We start from the raw sequence: 21,049 nt of genomic DNA, 5'->3' as shown, positions 1-21,049 counted from the left end.
AAAGTGCTAGATGATTTATAGTCCCAATTCAGGTTTAAAATGTAGTAATGGATGTATGTTAACAAATGAAATGAAGTTGAGCAGATACAACATTAAATATCTTGGGTTTAATAGTATGCGATTCATTTTTATCTATTTTTTTTACATTGTCACTGTAGCAGATTTGTATGCAGTTGAGAGAGAATATAAAATGCAAAAGGGACAGAGAGAAGAAAAGAGAGTGAGAAAAAAGGAGTGTGTACTGTGACCTTGCTCTTTCAGAGACGTAAATTGAATCAGATCTTTTCTGCTGAAGATGTGAAGCTGCTTTTTTACAGATTACAATGATAACTGAACAGCAATCTGACATTCATATGTGTGATTATAATCCTGCATTTATATTATTTCTTTATTTTCATCTATAAAGACTATCCCTCCCGCTGAGTTATTGTTATTGTCTGGTAAAGAGAAAATGATATCTCCGCTTAGTATATAATCTGCCTTTACTGTCTGCATGCCTGTGTGTGTTAAGGTTAGCATCCAGGTGAGGAAGTGTCAACAGGCTTGTTCAGGTGCAATAATATTAAGGTGTGTGAATAATCAGGTAAATAAGAGCTCATTTAAATGAGGTTTCAGAAATGTAACTGTTCAGGTCATAGAGTATTCAGAAGAATGGCCTTTAAGGGGAGAGGATGAATGTGCATTCAGATGGGCAGGTTTTCAGGTAAACATTCAGAAATGAAAGTGTTATGGTAAAAGAGTGTTCAGGTTAGTTGGTAAGTGAGTGTTTAGAAATGTAAGCACTGAGTTGAATTGCTATTCAAGTGAGTGTTTAGGAAAGTACGTGTGGAGGGGAATACGTTTTCAGGTAAAGTATTCAGATAAGGGGATGTTCAGTTAAATGTGCATTCAGTGTTCAGAAGAGCATTTAAAAATGTAAGTGTTCAGTTTAGCGAGTGTTCAGGAGATTGTAATCTCTGTTATGAGAGTTCAGGTCAGTGTTCAGGAATGTATGCTTCCAGGTGAGGGAGTGTTCAGGTGAGTGTTTAGGTCAGTGTTCAGGAATGTATGCTTTCAGGTAAGTGAGTTTAGGTGAGGGAGTGTTCAGGCGAGTGTTCAGGAATGTATGCTATCAGGTGAGGGAGTGTTCAGGGATGTATGCTTTCAGGCAAGGAGTGTTCAGGTGAGTGTTCAGAAATGTCAATATTCAGGTAAGCAAGTGTTCAGGTGAGTGTTCAAGAATATATGCTTTCAGGTAAGGGAGTGTTCAGGTGAGTGTCTAGGAATATATGCTTTCAGATGAGGGAATGTTCAGAAATGCCAATATTCAGATAAGGGGGTGTTCAGGTGAGTGTTCAGGAATGTATTCTTTCAGGTAAGCAAGTGTTCATTAATGTATGTGTGAGTGTTTAGGAATATGGTTTCAGGTGAGTGAGTGATCAGGTGAATGTTTAGGAATGTATGCTTTTAGGTCAGGGAGTGTTCAGGTGAGTGTTCAGAAATGTCAGTATTCAGATACTGGAAGTGTTCAGGTGAGTGTTCAGAAATGTATGCTTTCAGATGTGCAAGTGTTCAGGTAAGTGTTATGAATGTGTGTGTATGAGTGAGTGTTTAGGAACATGCTTTCAGGTAAGGGAGTGTTCAGGTGAGTGTTCAAAAATGTCAATATTCAGGTAAGCAAGTGTTCAGGTGAGTGTTCAAGAATGTATGCTTTCAGATAAGGTAGTGTTTAGGTGAGTGTTCAGAAACGTATGCTTTCAGATACGATAGTGTTCAGATGAGTGTTCAGGTATGTCAATATCCAGGTAAGCGAGTGTTTAGGAATGTATGCTTTCAGATGAGCAAATGTTCAGGTGGGTGTTTAAGAATGTATGCTTTTAGGTGAGGGAGTGTTCAGGTGAGTGTTTAGGAATGTATGCTTTCAGATAAGGTAGTGTTCAGGTGAGTGTTTAGGAATGTATGCTTTCAGGTGAGGGTTGGTCAGGAATGTATGCTTTTAGGTGAGGGAGTGTTCAGGTGGGTTTTTTTTTAGGAATGTATGCTTTCAGGTGAGGGAGTGTTCAGGTGAGTGTTTAGGAATGTATGCTTTCAGGTGAGGGAGTGTTCAGGTGAGTGTTTAGGAATGTATGCTTTCAGGTGAGGGAGTGTTCAGGTGAGTGTTTAGAAATGTATTCTTTTAGGTGAGGGAGTGTTTAGGAATGTATGCTTTCAGGTGAGAGAGTGTTCAGGTGAGTGTTTAGGAATGTATGCTTTCAGGTGAGAGAGTGTTCAGGTGAGTGTTTAGGAATGTATGCTTTCAGGTGAGGGAGTGTTCAGGAATGTATGCTTTTAGATAAGCAAGTGTTTAGGAATGTATGCTTTCAGATAAGGTAGTGTTCAGGTAAGTATTCAGGAATGTATTTTTTGAGGTGAGCGAGTGTTCAGGTAAATGTCCTGTAAGGTGAGCAGATGTGTAAGTGTTCAGGGAGTGAACATACATTTAGGTTAGCATTCAGGTGAGTTAGAGTTTAGGTGAGTGTGTGTGTGTGTGTGTATTCCCCCTCTTTCTCTAATCTCCTGATTACTTAATTGGATCAGTTATTGGAGCAGGTCCGGGCCTGGGTGATCAAGGAATAACCAAGAACAGCCAGGGGAGGATTTCTACTATCCCAGGAACTCCCTGCAGGGGGTGAGGACACACACGCACACACACTCCTTTATGCTCTGTCCTCCAATACACACATGCAGCATAAAAGGGGGCACAAAGAGGACAATACAGCCACAGGATGCTGTCCTTCCCCCCCACACACCACAGCCAGGCTAAAGCGATGGTCATGTGACCCAGGAAACGTGTTGGTGGTCTCACAAACTCTTACACCCCCAAAAGCCCGTTAACTCCGCCCCTTCCCCTCCCTGCCCGGTCCTTCTTGACCTTCAGCCTAATTGGTCTACACAGGGGGGGCGGGGGTGAGGTGTTGGTGGGGTTATGCTGTTTCAATTTACTGAGGAGATTCCCAAGCCTCAGTGACGGGCTGGGACAGGTTGTTGGAGCTAAAACACACACATATACACACACTCTAAAAGACCTTAGTTACAGAATATCTCACACACACATTTTTTTAACAACATACATCTCATCTCACACATATTAATTATAAAGGTGCAGGTATCTACATTTAATAATGCCTTGTGCTTTTCAGGGAGTTTTTCAGACGTGACATATTTACCCAAACAATAAATTATTATATATTTTAAAAACAATTCCGCTTCTCTCATTCAAGAAGGAAATCGAATTTTCGATTTTTTTTTTATTTAATTATCGAATTAAATTCAATAAACAAACATGTCGTCTTAGATGCAGATGCAACTGTGCAGAATAGCAAAATGCTATTTTAACATTTATTTACATTTCAGCATTTAGAAACTTTTATTTGAATATCTGAATAGTCACAGGAAAACTCAGTTTCCCCACACAGAACAGTGTGTGTGAAAAATCTGCTGGTGCTGATCTAAGGTCAGTTTAGGATCAGTCAAATGTTTGGACTCATCAGTGAGGCCAGTTTCTCAGAATCTTTAACACTGATGTAATTTAAAGCTGGAGGTACACAAAGTGCTGATTCTGTAAAGGTGTGAACGTTTTAACTCCATGTAGGTTATTTACGTTTTTGATTTCACTGTCACTCTGGAAAGGTGTGTAAGAGAATGTATGTGTGTGTGTGTGTGTGTGTATAACATATCCTGTCTTTAGCTGCTGCTGCAGTAAACTAACACACCGCTGATCCTAAACCAGCGCTAAACTAACGGCCTTGTGCTGCGTCCGCTCGACTCGTGCTGCAGATTACAACCTTCAGACTCTTCTCACAAATCCAGACATTCACCCAGACCGAGAGAAAGAGACCGTTTATCCGCGTTGTTCTCCTGCACCCCCACACCTCCTCCACTTTCCAGCAGGAGACAACCATCTGTGTCTCAAACTGACCATTTTCATCTTTTGCAAGGACAGGCTATTCTTTCTCTTTTCTCTCTCTCTCTCTTTCTTTCTCAGAGTCTGTGTCTCTCGCTCAGATTTGAGCGCATCTTCTCTTGGTCTGAAACAAAAGCAAATCACAACAGAAAAAGAGAAAATATATATTATTATAAATAGTTATACAAATTATTATTATAACACTACTATTAGAAATTCTATTATAATTATTTATTTAATAATAATTATAGTCATACTTTAACTACTATACAAAAATACAGTCCTATCCAAAAGGTTTTGATATCTTTGTAATGTAATGTAATGAATATGTAATTTATGTAGTTAATGTGTAAACAAAAATGTACATACGTTTACATGTAATCATTACTATGCCTAGCTAATTGTTTATCTACTTTTTATTCACCTAATTTTAAGTTTTATAAAAAACAAAAAATAGACATGTCTATTGCAAACATAGATGCAAATGTTCAGAAAAAAGCTAATTTAACATTTATTTCCTACGGACAATTACTTACAATAAATTTTTTTTGAACTTTTCACATCAATTTTTTATATATATATATTTTTGTCAAATAAAATATATTATAAGATATTTATTATATGAAATTTTGATTATGTAATTGCATTAGTTTTTTTATAATGGCATTATAGTGATATTAGAAATGTGTCAAATAAATACCCTGTAATGCAAAAAAACTAAAAAGAACAAAAAATGTAAAAACATTTAATTAAAAAAAAAAAAAAAATTACATTTCATGTTTTTATGTACATTTCACGTTTGAACACTGTTTGATTCAGTAAACTCACTCTTAGGGGAAAATAATAAGCAGTGTCCACCAATGTCTAAATGTCTAAACCAATTAAAATTACGTAAATATAAAGTTTCAGTACCAGATTGTGCACTACAGTACACCAGTACCAGGTATTCGTGTATCCGGTCCATTCTTGCAAATCTGATCCAAAATTCCTAGAATGCGCCGTGTGGACAGTGGAACACAGAGTTTGGCCGAACTCTGCACATTCCTCCTGATCTAATCGTTCTAATAAAGTCCAGCTCGCACAAATCAGCCGACCCACTGTTCTCCTGTCAAAACATCAGAACCACATAACAGGATCAGAATTTGACCTAAAAAACCTACGGCGACCCGTCCCAGAGCTCCGACCCGCCTGATCCGACTCGCTTTACACTCTTTTCAACTAAACGACTCTTAGATCTACGAGCTAATCATCTCCCAACACCTCGTACAACTATCCAGAAGAAGAAAAAAATAATGTTGACTTTTAAAGTATTTAGTTCCATTTGTTGTGTTTTAATAAAGATTTTCAAGAACCGCTGGGTTAGTTTATGTCATAATCATTTATCCCAGGCTGACACTTTTAACGCTTAAATATCTTCCTTACACCAAAATATAACAATTGTTAATTTTTAATGTTTTAATTTATTTCCAAAACAACTAATTTAAAGGTAAATTTTATATGTTATCCTTTAAAGATTCAAGTTATAAAAGAATTGCTTTGTCTCTTTCTAGATAAACTTGTCACTATTCTAAAATGTATAAACACATACAAGCACAAAAATTCTAGACAACTCTTTGATCTACAAGCTAGTTATTGTTACCTTGGAGAAAAAATTTAACCTCGCAGAACCTTTTCCAAATTAGCTACTTTTGAATGATGTGTATTGGTCCATTTATTGTGTTTTTATTTTATACAGATTTTAAAGGACTGATGGAATTTTTGAATTGTGTAAAACTCCTTGTAATATTTGTTTTAATTTATTTTTTATTTTATTTATTTATCTCAGACAACACAATAAATGTTTAAATATTTCATAAACCAAAATATACCATTTGTTTATTTTTTATGTTTTCATTTATTTTTAAAACAACACATTTGTGTGTAATTGTTTTTATATTATTGTATAAAGTTTAAAAGAATCTAGTAAAACAACTATTTTTTGTTACTAACTATTCTATACACAGGTGACTACATTTACATTTTACTTTTACATTCACAATTTTGATGAAAGTGTGCATAAAGTGTGTACTCTATAGATACACACACACATGCGATCATTACAAAAACTAAATGTTTGTGATGTTTAATTGCCTAATTTTACGTTTCATAAAGACAAAAATAGGTCCTGTTAAATTCATGACGTATTAGTAATTTTTGTTTTTATCACTATTCTACATTGTTGCAAAAAAAATAAAAAAATAGTAGTATCCAAACTTTTGACTGGTTATGTGCTCAGATACCCATCACAGAAAGCCTTTCACTCCTGGAGGTTCTTCCGCGGCCTTGTACGGAAAGAATAAGAGCTCCAGCACAATGCTGCAAGAATGAACGGCAGGCAGATGGAGCTGTGTGTGTGTGTGTGTGTGTTTGTGTGCGAGAGATATCGGCAGTGTTGACTGGCCTTGCACGTATAAACCCACACAGAGAAAACTGAATCGCACCAAGAATGGCATTCACACACTCACAAATAACCTGTTACCTCGCCTCACAGTTAAAAACAATGTAAATAAAAAACCCACATAAAGCAGCAGAAAGACTCATGAGCTTAATGCCAACCAACGAGCTTCACGACGCCACCAAAACACACATTATTTACTTGTGTTTGAAAGCAAGACGCCTCAAATCCACAGCTCCTTTTTATGCGTAATCATCCTCGCAATAAAACAGCCGCACAAACAAAGAGCAAGCGAATTTAGCAAGAAATCTAAATCTAAAATCTGCTAAAAAGCAAACAGATCTGCACTTAACCCTTTTTGTTTTACTTATGTAATATTAGCAAAATGTAAAATTCATTTACATGTTTTAGGGGTTATAATAATTAAATTCCAACTCAAGATCTGGCAGAAAGTATGAACACAAACTGAGAAAAGTTATTAAAAAATATTTTTGTATAAACATTTAAAAAAATTCATTCTTTACTGAAAAATGAATGAGAAACTAACAGCTTTTAAAAATGCTTCATAACTTTTTTTCAATTTAAAAGTGAAATTAAAGTTAAGTATTTTGTTGAAGCTATAAGTTTTTGTACACCTTTTAAAGCTTATCACAATAATGTAATTTGTAATTTGTAATAAACCATGTTCTAATGCAGTTCTCATATAAATTGGGAGAAATTAATAAAAAAACAAGAAATTAATTAATTTAATAACTAAATTGTTTTAACAAACAAGTTACATTTTAATATTTGAAAGTTAAAATTATGAAAGCTAATATATTATGATGATAAAAGTATATGTTGTGGTAAACAGATTGTGTGTGTGTGTGTGTGTGTGTGTGGCAGGAATAAATAATTAATAAATAAATAAAGATGCGGGACATTTTTTTTTGCAGTCATATATAATATATATCCACATTCGTACCACAGGTCACAAGGTCAATGGTCAACATGATTCAAGAACAACAGCAGAGGGAAGTTTCCTCCCCTACATTCACCCTTTGCATTATTTGCAAATAGACTAATGATCTATTTATTACAGACGTGAAATAATTTACAATAAAATAACATTTTTTAGTTACAGTTCTCAATTTCTCAATCTTTTTTCTTTCCTTTTATACTACAATAGCTTCACCCCCGGCGCGACGGGTCGAGGCTCGCTTCTATCACTCCGTCTTCGCCATGGGTAAAGAATGTCCATTTCTCCATTTTTTTGTTTTGTTTTTGTAGAAAGGTAGGAAAAGAAATTAATTGGGAAAAAAAAGTTCAATATTGGTCTCAATCGTGTGTTTTTTTTTTTGTTGGTTTATTGAAGAAGCCTTTTCTTTAGTTTTCCTTGCCTATGGCAAAACGGTTCGTCCAAAGGATCCAGGCCAATCTTCAATATTCAATCTCCAGGATGCAACAGAACCCCCCCCCCCAACTCCCTCCCTAAGAATTGTCTCTCTCTCTCTCTCTCTCTCTCTCTCTCCCTCCCTCTCTCTCTCCCTCCTTCTCTCTCTCCAACTCGGGGCGCCGTGAGGGGGGGTTAACCCTCGCTTTGAGAAACAAAACAAAAACAAAATATAAAAAATTAAAAATTAAACGCACCGAATAAAACATGGAAACTCAGGACTACATCTCCAGTACCATCGCAAAAACACGCAAAGAGCAAAGACTGCATATTCAAAGACATTAACACACAGATCGAGACAGCCTCCGAGAACTCTCGCGCAGGAGCAGAAAACTAAACCGGAAAACCCTCAACAAACCAGCCAGTAATAACAGTGAACGGGGACAGAACATGATTCCAGACAAAGAAACAAATAAAATTCTTGTGTAGCTTTATATTGCGAACCTACAACCTGCTAATGTAAACAATGCCCTTGATACCAGGGTTCATACACTTTTAACCAACACATTTACATGATATTTCACGACTTCGCGGGAAATATTTATGACCACATGATCTTTAAAACATCAGTACAGATATTCTGCAGTTTGAGTTTTTGTGTCTCTGCCTTATATCTGTCTGAATGAAGTCAGTTAGAATTAAATCAGCATTTCTCTTTACAGTTATAGTTGAGGCTGAAACTCCAGTCTCAGTAGGACCCATCCCAAACATAAAATTATTTTTTTAAGACCACAACAGCTTTTCTCAGTCAATAAACAGAAACGCTAAAAATTTCAGAGCAAATTTCTATGATTTTTCCAAAATGTTTTTTTTTCTAGATGTGGTAATGCAAATCCAAGATTTAGGACTGTAAATGTGTAAACTAAACGATTACAACAAAAATGATTATTACCAGAGTATTACCAACAGAAGGCTGTGCTATTTGTAGGTTTTGAGTGCTGTTAAAGGTCTTATCAATGTACAAACTGTAAATATGTTTATCTGATGACTAAAGAGGTATTTAGGACACAAATAATAAAATAAATACAAACATCCACAGTAATTGATTATTACTGAGTGTGTTAGTTTAACCATTTTCCCAGTAGCCATCCAACAACACCTAGTTTATCTAATCAGGCCTTCATTCAAGTAAATCAGGTGAACTGCTGGTGTTCTTCTAACTTCTGACCACTGACTTCATTTGGGTTTATTATCCTAATGTTAAAAAAGAAGTTTTACAGATACACACACTCACTCACTGCCCACAGACTTTGTTTATTTATTTAAATTTACTTGAGAGCTGTTTTTGTGACTACCTACAGCGTTTTTACTTTTTGCACAGTGGCATATATATGTTTTATTGTTTAACTTGTAATTATATGTATATATTTTATGTATAATTTTGTATACATATATTTCTAGTATGCTTTTTTTAATGACTACACAGCACTGTACTGTATATAATGCAGTTTATCTGTGCTGTTCTGCAGTTGTAAGTAAGAAGTTGTAGAATGTGTAGCAGCAGCTCGAATGGAGTGAGAAAGAGAGTGTATGGTTATTGTTGTGTGGTGATATGAACCAACCACTATGTTTAAATCTAATTTTTTAAAGATTAAGATCATGATTAAGATCATGTTTGGCATTCTAGCACAGAGAGGATCACCGTTCTATAGGCCTGTATGGCAAAAACGGGTAAAATGGGCAAAGTAGTCCCCGAAATCATTGTCATTTCCACTTGCTCGATGTTCTTCCTTTCCAACTCGGGCGCTAAACCTCTGAATTAGTGCAAGAAGCTTCTGTTTCTTTGAAAGAGAAGCGCGAGTTCGCTTTCTGCTCTCGCAATTCTGAGAAACATTCAGACAACGTGAGGATTTTTAAAGAAAACACAGCAAAAAAAACCCCAAAACATAAACGTAAAAAAGCGCGAGACTGACCGACTGACAACCACGGCACGGACGACACGCAGACGACGAGATTTTCTGTTTCTTAAATAAAACAAACAAAAATAAACAACAGGGCAGTTCAAGTTCACGTGCCGAAAACAAACGTGGAAACATCTTGAAAACAGGAAAATTTTCAAAATTTTCAAAATTCGAGAAGAACTATGAAGAAATTAATTGAGATCATTCCAGAACTTTCTTGTCCAGCACTTCTTTGCCATTGGTCCGCGAGTAGGGCTCGAAAGCGGACGAGCTGAGGTACCGCGCCGACAGTTCCTGCAGGTTCCCGGCCAGAGAGCCCGCCATGGCCAGCGGCCCGGAGGAGGAGATCCTGGAGGCCACAGACGCCACCGAGCCCAGCAACGACGGCACGGGGAAGCTAAACAGGCCGTGGGGCGCCGGGGGCGAGCCCTGCAGCCCGGACACTGCCGTCCCTGCACCAGTAGCATTCGGCAACGGGGGACTCCCGGCCGCCGAGCCCGATCCGGATGTGCTGCCGGTTCCGCCACCGCCGCCGGTCCCGCCGGGGGACACCCCGTTGGCCGTGAGGCCGAGGGCGGGGGCACGGAGGGCTGAGCCGCAGTGGGGCAGCAGGCCAGGTAGGCCAGGTGGGGTGAGGAGACGGCCCTGCTCCAGCAGCCGGAGCACGCTGCACGTCGCCGCAGTCTCCGACACCACGGACCGCAGTTCTGAGTCCTTCCCCTGATCCTTCTTCTGCTTCGTACGACGGTTCTGGAACCACACCTTTACCTGAGAGACGAAAAAACAGGTGAGAGAAACGTTTATTTACGGTTCAAACACAAACTAGTAACTACTACAATAAATGACTGAACCGTTCGGTACCACTACACTGTACCTATATTGTGTACGTCAAAAATAAACCAAAATGTACATAAAGTCAGTGGTCAGTGAAAGTGTATCTGTAATTAACTCAATATAACATTAGAATGAATCAAAATAAACATAAACCAGTTGATTTAGGGGTAGACAATCTCACTGACCACTGACTATGTTTATTGGGGTTTCTTCTAATGTTATATATAAAGTCAGCGGTCAGAGTGTCTCTGTCTGTAATTAAACCTACATAACATCAGAATATTAAACCCAAATAAATATACAAGTAGGCAGTGGTCGGTGAGAGTCTACCTGTAATTAGTACTATATAACATTATGATAAACCCAAATAAACATAGTCAGTGATCAGTGAGAGTGTCTACCAGTAATTAGTACTGTATAACATTATAATAAACCAAAATAAACATAGTCAGTGGTCAGCGAGAGCGTCTACCTGTAATAAATGCTTAATAACATTATAATAAACGCACATAAACAAAGTCAGTGGTCAGTGAAAATATCTATCTGTAATTAACTATATATTATTATAATAAACCCAAATAAACAAAAAAGTTAGGGGTGAGTGAGAGTGTCTACCTGTAATTAACTCTATATAACATTGATATATAGTTAAATTAACATACAGGCAGTGATCAGTGGGAGTGTATATCTGTAATTAAATCTATATAACATTAGAATAAACCCACATAAACATAAAGAAATGGTCAGTGAGAGTGTCTACCTGTAATTAACTCTATATAACATTAAAAATAAAGCCAAATAAACAAACAGTCAGTGGTCAGTGAGTGTCTACCTGTAATCAACTCTATAAAACATTTGAATTTATAAATCCAAATAAACGTTAAGTCAGTGGTCAGTGAGTTTTAACTGTACATACAAGCAGGTAATGTTCAGTGAGAGTGTCTTTCTGTAATTGACTCTATAGAACATTAGAGTATACCCAAATAAACAAAAAAAGTAATTGGTCAGTGAGAGTGTCTACCTGTAATTGACTCTATAGAACATTATAATAAACCCAAATAAACATACAGACATTGGTCAGTGAAAGTGTTTATCTGTAATATGTAATATATGATTGGCTGATTAGACATACTAGGTTTTGAATAGCTACTGAGAATACTGGCCTTTTTTCCAAGAGAACACACGCAAACCCACTTCAGCAACTATTGAATTATATGTGTTTATTCTATTTATATATTGTTTCTATATCTGCACAGATATGAAGAAGAAGAAGGACATCAGATCAGGTGTGTTTTAGCATTTGGCATAAGGATTAGTTAATAAGTTAATAGTGAATCCTAACCCCCAATTCAATTTGACTGTGTTTTAAATATATTAATAAGTCCAGTTCTACTAAACCTGGTAAAAGTGAATGCCCAAAATGAATGCCAAAATAACCCAAAACATGTTCTAAAGGTCTGAGTGTTCTCCAGAGATCAGGGCGAGATTGGGAAAATTAATTTCTCGGGGGCGGGGCAAAACACAAAGACAGATAACTGTGGGCTTTTTTTCTGTGGCACAACATGCTCTTGTGTTCTATTGACTGTAAAAAACACATCGTAACAGCTTCAAAAGAAATCCCCAGACCCCTATCTACACATTTAAGGTTCCAGAGTACCGACCATCTAACAGATTATTGAAGAGCAGCATCTCCACTGCTACATAAACCTCTCTTTTCTTAAAATTATTTTTAAATCCATTGTTCAGTCAGTCGATAAATCACTAAATTAATCATTAAACCAATTACTTGACCAGTCAGTAAATCAATCAATCTTGTCAGACAGACTAACAATATGTCACTCAATTAGTTGGTCAATCAGTCAGTGAATCACTAAATCAATCAGTGAATCAATGTCAACCTGTGAATCAATCAGTAGATCAGTGCCATAATCAATCAGTAAATCAACCAATCAATCAGTAGATCAATAACTCACAGAATCAGTCACACATTTATTTAGTCAGTGAAAATATAAATCAGACAGTAAATAAATAAAACAGTCAGTGAATCAATCGGTCAGTATACCAGTCAATCACAGAATCAGTAAGTGGTGTCTCATCAGTAGTGAGTCAGTGAATCAAACAGTCAGTAGATAAATTAGCCCCTGAATCAGTCAGTCAATTAATCAATCAGTCAGTCAAATAATGAGTCAGTAGATTAATCTGTCACAGAGTCCATCAGACAGTGAATAATTCCATCAATCAGACTCAGTAAACCAATAAGTCAGAAGATTCAGTTACTGAATCACCAGGTAAAACTTTTGTATGATTTACTTGTACCAGATCTCACACACACACACACACACACACACACACACACAAACACAAACACACACACACACACACACACACACACACACACACACACAAACACACAAACACACAAACACAAACACAAACACACACCTCTATTGAAAATAATATTTTTTTAAAAGACAGAATACGTAAAAGCAGAATTTGATTTGTTTAGATTTGTAGTTTTTGCTGATGGCTACTGTGTGTGTATGGGTGGGTGTGTGTGCGTGTAAGTGTGTGCATAAATTGCTAGAGTAATACGTTTTAGTGTGTGGTGTGTTTCTGTGTGATCGGGCTGACAAATTTTTTGCAGTGTTCCTACGAAGAGCTGGGTTAGTGGGTCACTTGCACACACACACACACACACTTTCTCACACTCACACACACACACACACACACACACACACACACACTTCGGGTTGTGTTTTTGCTGCAGGCCCATTCACATTCTGTCTTCTTCTCTCAGGAGCAGCACTTTATACATCATCATAATCTACATCACTGTAGAGTTAGTGTTTGTGTAATATGAGAGTATAAACACTGATAATGATCATACAATCTAATAAAAAATCAGATGTTTAATATCTGTTTATGGATATTTACAGCTTTCAGTCACTGTGTACATCTATAAACATAAGCACACTTCATACAGCCAATCAGCACATGGCTACCAATATTCACACTACAGCCAGACAGACTGACAGAATACACACAACCACAACAGTAATACACATCACTGAACAACAGCACACAGACAGGCCAAGAGAGAGCATGAGAGTGGGGGGAGTGAAAAGAGGAAAAAAAAAGAGAAGAGAGCAAGATTGCACACAATAAAGGTACAAGGAATAATGGAGGAAAAGAAAGAATAGGAAAGAGGGAAAATAAAGACAGAAAGAGAAAAACAAGAGGAAAAGAAAGAAAGCTGGACAGAGAGAGAAAAAGAGAAAGAAGGAGCAAAAGAAAGAGAGAGAACTAAAAAGGGTAGGAGAAAGAAAGCAAAAGATAATTAAGTAAAAAGATGGAGAGAAATAGAAGAGAAAGAGAGCAAGAGACACAAAATATGCAGACAGAAGAGAGCCTAGGTTAATGAATTAAAGAAAATGAGAAAAAAGATAAGGAGAAATAAAAGTGAAAGAGTGCAAGAGTCAAAAGAAATATAGACAGAAGAGAAAAAAAGAGTAAAGAAAAAAATAGAGAAATTTAGATAAATAGTGGAAAAAAGTGATTAAGGATAGAAAGAGAGAGAGAGAGAGAGAGAGAGAGTGAGTGAGTGAGAGAGAGAGAGAGAAAATACGCAGGAATGAGGGGTAAAAAGAGGAGAAAAAAGATAGCAAGATTGCACATGTACTAGAGGTGCAAGAAATGAGGGGGAGAGAAAGAGCATGAAAGAGATTAAAATAATAGAAAATGAAAGAAAAAAGAGGGATGTGAAGAAAGAAAGCAAGACAGAGAGAGATGTAACAAGAAAGAAAAAGAAAAAGCAGGAAAGAGAGAGGAAAAAGAGAAAGAAGGAGCAAAAGAAAGAGAGAGAACTAAAAAGGGTAGGAGAAAGAAAGCAAAAGATAATTAAGTAAAAAGATGGAGAGAAATAGAAGAGAAAGAGAGCAAGAGACACAAAATATGCAGACAGAAGAGAGAAGGACAGAGAGAGGTAAAGAGAGAAATACAGGAGAAAAAGAGATCAACGAGACATACAGAGAGAGCGCGCGAGAGTGAGCAGAGTTCAGTAGTTCAGCTTCGTGAGCTCAACCCGCTGACCTCCGTTCGACCCCAGAGCCGAGCACGAGGGGAAACACGTCACGCTTTTTTTAAGCTTGACTTCCAACACACACACACACACACACACACACACACTCCAAAAATAATGCCTATCTTACACAACGCACTCACACAGCCCTCGCACAGATGAGAGGAGGAGGAAAGCGGCTGTGGTGAATGAACACACAGAGGCTCTGATACTGATTAATATCATCATACCCAAACCATCAGAGCCGTATCACAGCCCATATTACTGACCCCCCCACCCCCCAACACACACACACACACACACACACACAGACACACACAGACACACACAGACACACACACACAAACACACATAATACCTCTGCCTTCATTGGCTAAGACAAACATCTTCAAAACAGAGACAACCATAAGACAGCCAGTCAGATATAAAAAGACGGACTGAGACAGACAGACAGACAGATAGAGAGACAGACAGATAAAGAGACAGATAGCAGACAGACAGGACAAAAACACACAGACAGATGTTCAGCAAGCTACATGGGCAGCTAGAGGAACAGATAGAAACAGACTTATAAATATACAAATAAAGAAATACATACATGCATACAATAATAGGCAAGCAACCAGGATGCCAGACAAAAATAAATAGACAGACAGACAGACACCCATACATACACACGTGCACACACACTCACACACACTCACAGCAGCTGTATCGGCCCTATTCAGTGCTGTGGCTCCAACAGCAGCTTCAAGATCTGTGTGTGTATGTGTGTGATTATTGGTTTATTATGAACTAAGCGAAATGCTGCATTTATATCTGACATTTTCCAGCTCTATAATGTCACATGAGGTCATCTGCATTTATCCTAATGCTAGCAATTGCCCAGATACTTTTATTTAAACATTTGCTTCACCTCTCACACACATATATATATATATATATATATATATATATATATATATATATATATATATATATATATATATATATAAAATATACAACTTTTATACATTCAAAAGTTTGGGCATCCCAGATCTTTCAGTTCAATTACTTTTTTGTCGTTTTTTTAAAGGGCAAATATGAAATGAAATGAAGAAATCATTGAGGAATAAAAAACGGACATCACACTAAATATTTCTGCCTGAGTGTGTGCGTGTGTGTTTACCTGAGTCTCAGACAGGTTGAGTTGGCGTGCAAGCTCCGTCCTCTCCCGACCCACAACGTACTGACAGCGCTGGAACTCCATCTCCAGCCTGTAGAGCTGCTCCGCGGTGAAGGACGTCCGGGTCCGCTTGGGTCGATCCAGATCCAAACCCTTGGGCAGGATGATCTCCCGAATAGAGCCTTTGGCATCTGAACAAAACAAAAACATGAGTTGTGGCCTCTTAAAACCAAAAGCTTTTACTTTACAGACACACATCAAAGACAACCCCTACTAAAATACAAACTCAATACAAAATCAGAGGCTTTATTTACAACCTGGATCAAATTTTCCGAGTTGGTAAAAGGTTCTTCACATTGCTGGAATAAATTGTAAATGATTTAATACACAATTGTTGAGAAAAAAAAATATATAGTGTTTCAAAAATGATTCCACAATTAAAACAATCGATTTTTTACGTTAATTTGTTTTCTTAGAGTGCAGAAAACAATCCAGTGCTCCCGTCTATAAATCGGTAAAAAAAATATATGCTTGCACTATTTTAAAGGTATATGTAAAAAAGTATAGATACATATACATTTGTATAAATGTCAAATTTCACACACATATTATATAGTACATATATATGTAACCTTTAAGAAATATGTTACATTTGGATGCAAGATCGATATATATATATATATATATATATATATATATATATATATATATATATATATATATATATATATATATATATTTGGATGTAATACATGAATATATATTAGTTTATTAAAATGTTTTTAATACCTCGTATAAAATAATAAAAATCAGTATTTTTTCTCCTAATTTATCATAACTGTTATTTATAATAAAATGAGACGGTGTATCAGATCATGTATCTGGGTTGCGTCAGTGTGTTGTGCGTTTCCGCCACTGATTTTTCTGTTCCCAATCTCATCTTGGAACCTGTCCAGTAGCTTTTCCCGAGAGAACCCGAGTTCAAATTTCCACTTAAAACCACACAGCCATTTTCATTTAACCCTAACCTTCAAAAAAGTAATTTAAAAACGCTAAATATCCTTCACATTTTTGTATTTATTTCTGTTTATTTATTTTAATAATCTGGTTAAAAAAAGAAAGTGACTACATGTTTCACAATTAATATTAAAAGCATTTTCATTATATTATTATTAATTAATTTGAATTAAACAGAAGAAATGATAAATTAAGAATAAAAAACAAAACCTTCTAACAACATATAATCAGTAGGTGTCGTTAAAAACAAAATGGAAACAAAAACAAAGGAAAACACAAACAAAAAGTAATCATTTTCTTACATGAAAAAGCTGGTATTTAGTAATTAAGTATGTAGTAATCTATTTAAGCTACAATATTAATATTAATAAAATATTTTTTTGTTATCTACAAATCTACATTATTTAAAAATATCTAAACAACCTGTTCCGGGAGTAGAAGTGTAACTTATTTAGTCCCAGAGCGTTCGGCCTTAAGGCCTTCAGAGTGTGTTAGAGAAGCGCCGCTCACTCGGTCACGGCCGGAGGAAATAAGACAATAATCATTTCATCAGATTAATTTCATTGGCGTTTGATCAGGTCTCGGTGTGATAGTGATGGAGTAAATAAGACACAGATCTCACAGCCCAGAGGATGCTCGGGGGCTGCAGAGCGCACAGCCAGAACTTTTTGCAGTGCACTTGATTTAAAAAAGATGTAAATTTAAACCCAATTTTCGGACCACAGGTTGGGGATTACAGATAATGTGTGAGCGACACGATGGGGTTTATTGGATTTTATTGGCTTCTTCTTTAGTTCAAAACCGGACCTTAGTCCAGTCAGGACCGCCACTGTGTAAAAACTTAAAAACATATCATAAAATATTCTGCTTACAATTATTGTCCTTAATACACAAATCAAGAATTCATAGTCTAAAAAAAAGAATCCTTTTTTTATTAAGTGAACAGGCCTGGGGATTCATTTCCTACTTTCTTTGTCTTTCTGTGAAAAGCTGATTTTAAAACTATAAATATGATAAATTACAGTCATATTAAAATAGTTGTACGCTCTCTGCAAATTTAGGCAGAAAACAAGAGAACATTATTTATGGGATACAAACTTAAATGTGGAATTTTCTCTCAATATTAAAGATTTTATGGGAAAGAAATAAAACTATAAAAATATAATTTTATGTACCATAATTGTTGCACACAGCACATTTTAAAGTTTTTTTCCTATACGCTTAATTCAATATATAAGCAGTACGCTACACTTCTTTATACACATATATATATATCTACAGGGCAAATTGCGGTTATTACACACATAATATCATTATATAGCTCATGTAGCCACAACAAATGCCTTTAAATCTAAAGTATTTTAAACTGGGTAAATTAAGGGTGACTGACTGGGACATAAGGTTAAACGGAACATTTTAACTATGCGAGGTTTATTTTCTAGTATGACAAAAAATAAATGTGTAAAAGTAAAAGTGAAACCACAAAATAATAATTAACATTTTTAGCATTAGAGAAATTGATCATTTGATCAAAAACTGCCCCAATCACTATTAACTCACCCTATATAAATTATCAATACAAATAATCAAGTCTATAATACTAACATTTATGAGAATAATCCCTATATATTTATTTTATGTCCTTTTTTAACAATATTGTAAATAATGAGTTACAAAGTGGTAATTTGTTTTTCCTAGTTTGAAATGAATCTGAAAATTCAGTGGGCCCCTTCTAAACCCCAACAGCAGATCCACACAGAGTGTCCACAATCCCTGAAGTGCATCACTCTGAATTCAGACCACGAGCCTGCCCGAGTTCTGTCCGTAAAGCAGAACTGGAACCAGAATCTTGTTTATTTTATTTACCAAAGCACATTGAATTTTTCTTCTTACACCAAACCAGTAGAAGAAGATGCGATTGACTGATTTCATGGCAAGTGGTCCTTCCTGAGCTTTTATAATCATATTGCGATATGAATTTATATAAACAGACCGGAATATGCCTGTTTCTGTGGAAGCTGTGTTCACATATATGAATTCCAGTAAGGATTTAGAATTTCATTAAAGCAGAACATCAGACCAAAACATTGGGTCAGTTTCAGAATATATTCCTTCTTCTGTGGAAGCTGATCCTGTAATTAAATTCCAGGTAAAATCCGGGAGTTTATAAACCACAGCATTATCCCCGCAGACAGTGATAATGCCTGGATCGCTAAAAGCTGATCTGATCCTAAAGCTGAGGTTAAATTCCAAGAAGAATTTAGAAATGTATGAATTCAATACTAGAAGATCTATGGAATCTATGGGATCTAGGGAATCGGTTTAATGGAAAATTTTCACATTGTAATCCTCGCTGCTCTATAGAGACCCTTACCTCTGACCAGTATCCTCCGACAGTAGTCTGGATCCCCCGAGCTCGTCCTGCTTTTCTCATGGTTCTCCACAGCTCCAGACGGGCCGTAGGACTCCTGCGGTTCCTTCAGCAGCGTTTTGGAAAGGTTGCCCTGGTGAGGTTCCTTGCCCTCCTTTCCTGCGTCCTTCAGTCCGTTCTTCAGCACCATCCCGGGCTCTGGCTCCTGGCTGTACCGGACATCCATTGCTAGCCTGGTCCCGCTCACAGAAACAGAAACAACTCTTTCTTTTTCTTCTTCTTCTTCTCCTCCTCCTCCGCTTCCTCCTCCTTCTTTGTTAGGCCAAAAAAAAAAAACAACAGAAACAAAAAAAAGAAAAAAGAAAAAAGAAATTGCTATGACAGGAGAGTATCCTGTTAGTCCGGCGCTCCCGATAATGCCAGTTTTTTTGTCCCGCCGCCTGTGGAACAACAGCAGCTATTGGGACGCTTGAGCCAGGGAGCTAATGCCTCATCTTTCCAGCGCTCTATTATCAGTGTCCAACGTTAGCTGCTTCTTCTTCTTCTTTGCCCAGCGATCGTCCGGACTTTTTTCTTTCTCGGAAAAAAGGGAAAAGAAAAAAAAAAAGCACAATTTGGCGTCCCCCCCTCTCCTTGTTAGGCTGATAGGGATGTTCTCTGAACAATCAGGGCTTCGGACGGACGCATCGTTCGCTCGTTTCGAATTGATTACGGTAATTTCGCACCGCACTTTTCAGGATTTGCGTAACCTCCCTGAACGCGCTAAATTGTTTGGGGGAAATATATTGCGGCACTAATGGAGGGGTGCGCTGCCTACGACCCCTCTTCTTCCAGCTCGTTCCTCACACACACACATTCACACTCATTCAAACACACTCACGCACACAAACGCACATACACACTCGCACACGCAAAGAATCGCAGTCAAATGATTGGTCTGGGATTGGATCACGAAAGAGAGAGCGCATGCACACTACTCTCAGGCACTCACCTCACACACTCTCTCAAACACACACACACACACACACACACACACACTCACACTCACAGGGACAGCCCTTAAGGAGAAAAGTTCCAGTCCGGCCCCGGGTGTCCCGGGATGGGATGGGGAAGGAGGGGGGCTTTGGCTCTGCTTTTTTAATCTCTAATCGAGCAGCCGGCACATTCACACCGCTCACTCCGGAGCGCTACGATGGATATGACACACATAGACATAGAGATAGTGTGAGAGAGTTAGAGTGTGTGAGAGTGAGAGAGTGCGAAGAGAGCAAAGCAAGCACATATGAATGTATACGAGAGAGAGAGAGAGAGAGAGAAAGAGAGAGAGAGAATCAGAAAGAGAGAGAGAGAGAGAGAGAGAGAGAGAGAGAGAGAGAGAGAGAGAGAGAGAGAGAGAAAGACAGGTGGAGAGAGACTGGAGAGAGAACAAGAAAGAGGATTTAGACTGAGGATGAGAAGCTAAGAGAGCTGTAATGAAGAAGAACAGGTGGGAAACCGGAATCCTGGAATCAACAGCAGCCTACAGAAGCTAGAGGCGAATAACGAATCGGAAAAAGCCCAGAACACTTTCCTTATCGTTAAAAATCAAGGCTATAGCCTCAAAGTCATCTACAGCAAATTCTCTCTAAAAATCTAAAATCAACCCAAAGAAAACTGTCAAACACACAAAACACACACTGACTGACACAGACACATGTTCAAGAAGCAGCAAAGCAGTCCAAAGCCACCCACATCCACACCCACACACTCGTACACCCTCCTTCCAGCCTACTACACACCCACCCAACCACCCACCCCACCCACCCCACTTTGGGCTATTTTCATTGTGGCAGCGACAATATCTGGGAGAATAGCGGCGGTGGGTAATCCAATAAGACCATTGATTAGGCAACAAT

At 37.4% G+C, this 21,049-nt stretch overlaps 1 protein-coding gene across 1 annotated transcript; it reads right to left on the bottom strand.

Annotated features, from left to right (window-relative positions):
- Positions 1 to 7,278: 7,278 nt before the first annotated feature.
- vax1 (ventral anterior homeobox 1) lies at positions 7,279 to 20,908 on the bottom strand. The gene is made up of 3 exons (XM_007244648.4): positions 19,158 to 20,908; positions 15,770 to 15,957; positions 7,279 to 10,457 (listed from the first exon to the last, which is right to left on the bottom strand). The coding sequence occupies exons 1-3, from the start codon at positions 19,378 to 19,380 to the stop codon at positions 9,891 to 9,893; spliced, it is 978 nt and encodes a 325-aa protein (XP_007244710.2). The 5' UTR covers positions 19,381 to 20,908; the 3' UTR covers positions 7,279 to 9,890.
- Between the last annotated feature and the right edge of the window lie 141 nt (positions 20,909 to 21,049).

Source organism: Astyanax mexicanus, chromosome 14 (genome assembly GCF_023375975.1).
Source record: "Astyanax mexicanus isolate ESR-SI-001 chromosome 14, AstMex3_surface, whole genome shotgun sequence".
NCBI classification, from domain to species: domain Eukaryota; kingdom Metazoa; phylum Chordata; class Actinopteri; order Characiformes; family Acestrorhamphidae; genus Astyanax; species Astyanax mexicanus.
This window is presented reverse-complemented; position numbering and strand designations above follow the sequence as displayed.

Coding starts and splice junctions, on each gene's coding strand:
- vax1 (XM_007244648.4), bottom strand. CDS start 19,380: ATGGATGTCCGGTACAGCCAGGAGCCAGAGCCCGGGATGGTGCTGAAG. Junction 15,958..19,157: donor TCGGAGGATACTGGTCAGAG/GTAAGGGTCTCT, acceptor TGTTTTGTTCAG/ATGCCAAAGGCTCTATTCGG. Junction 10,458..15,769: donor TCAACCTGTCTGAGACTCAG/GTAAACACACAC, acceptor TTCGTCTCTCAG/GTAAAGGTGTGGTTCCAGAA.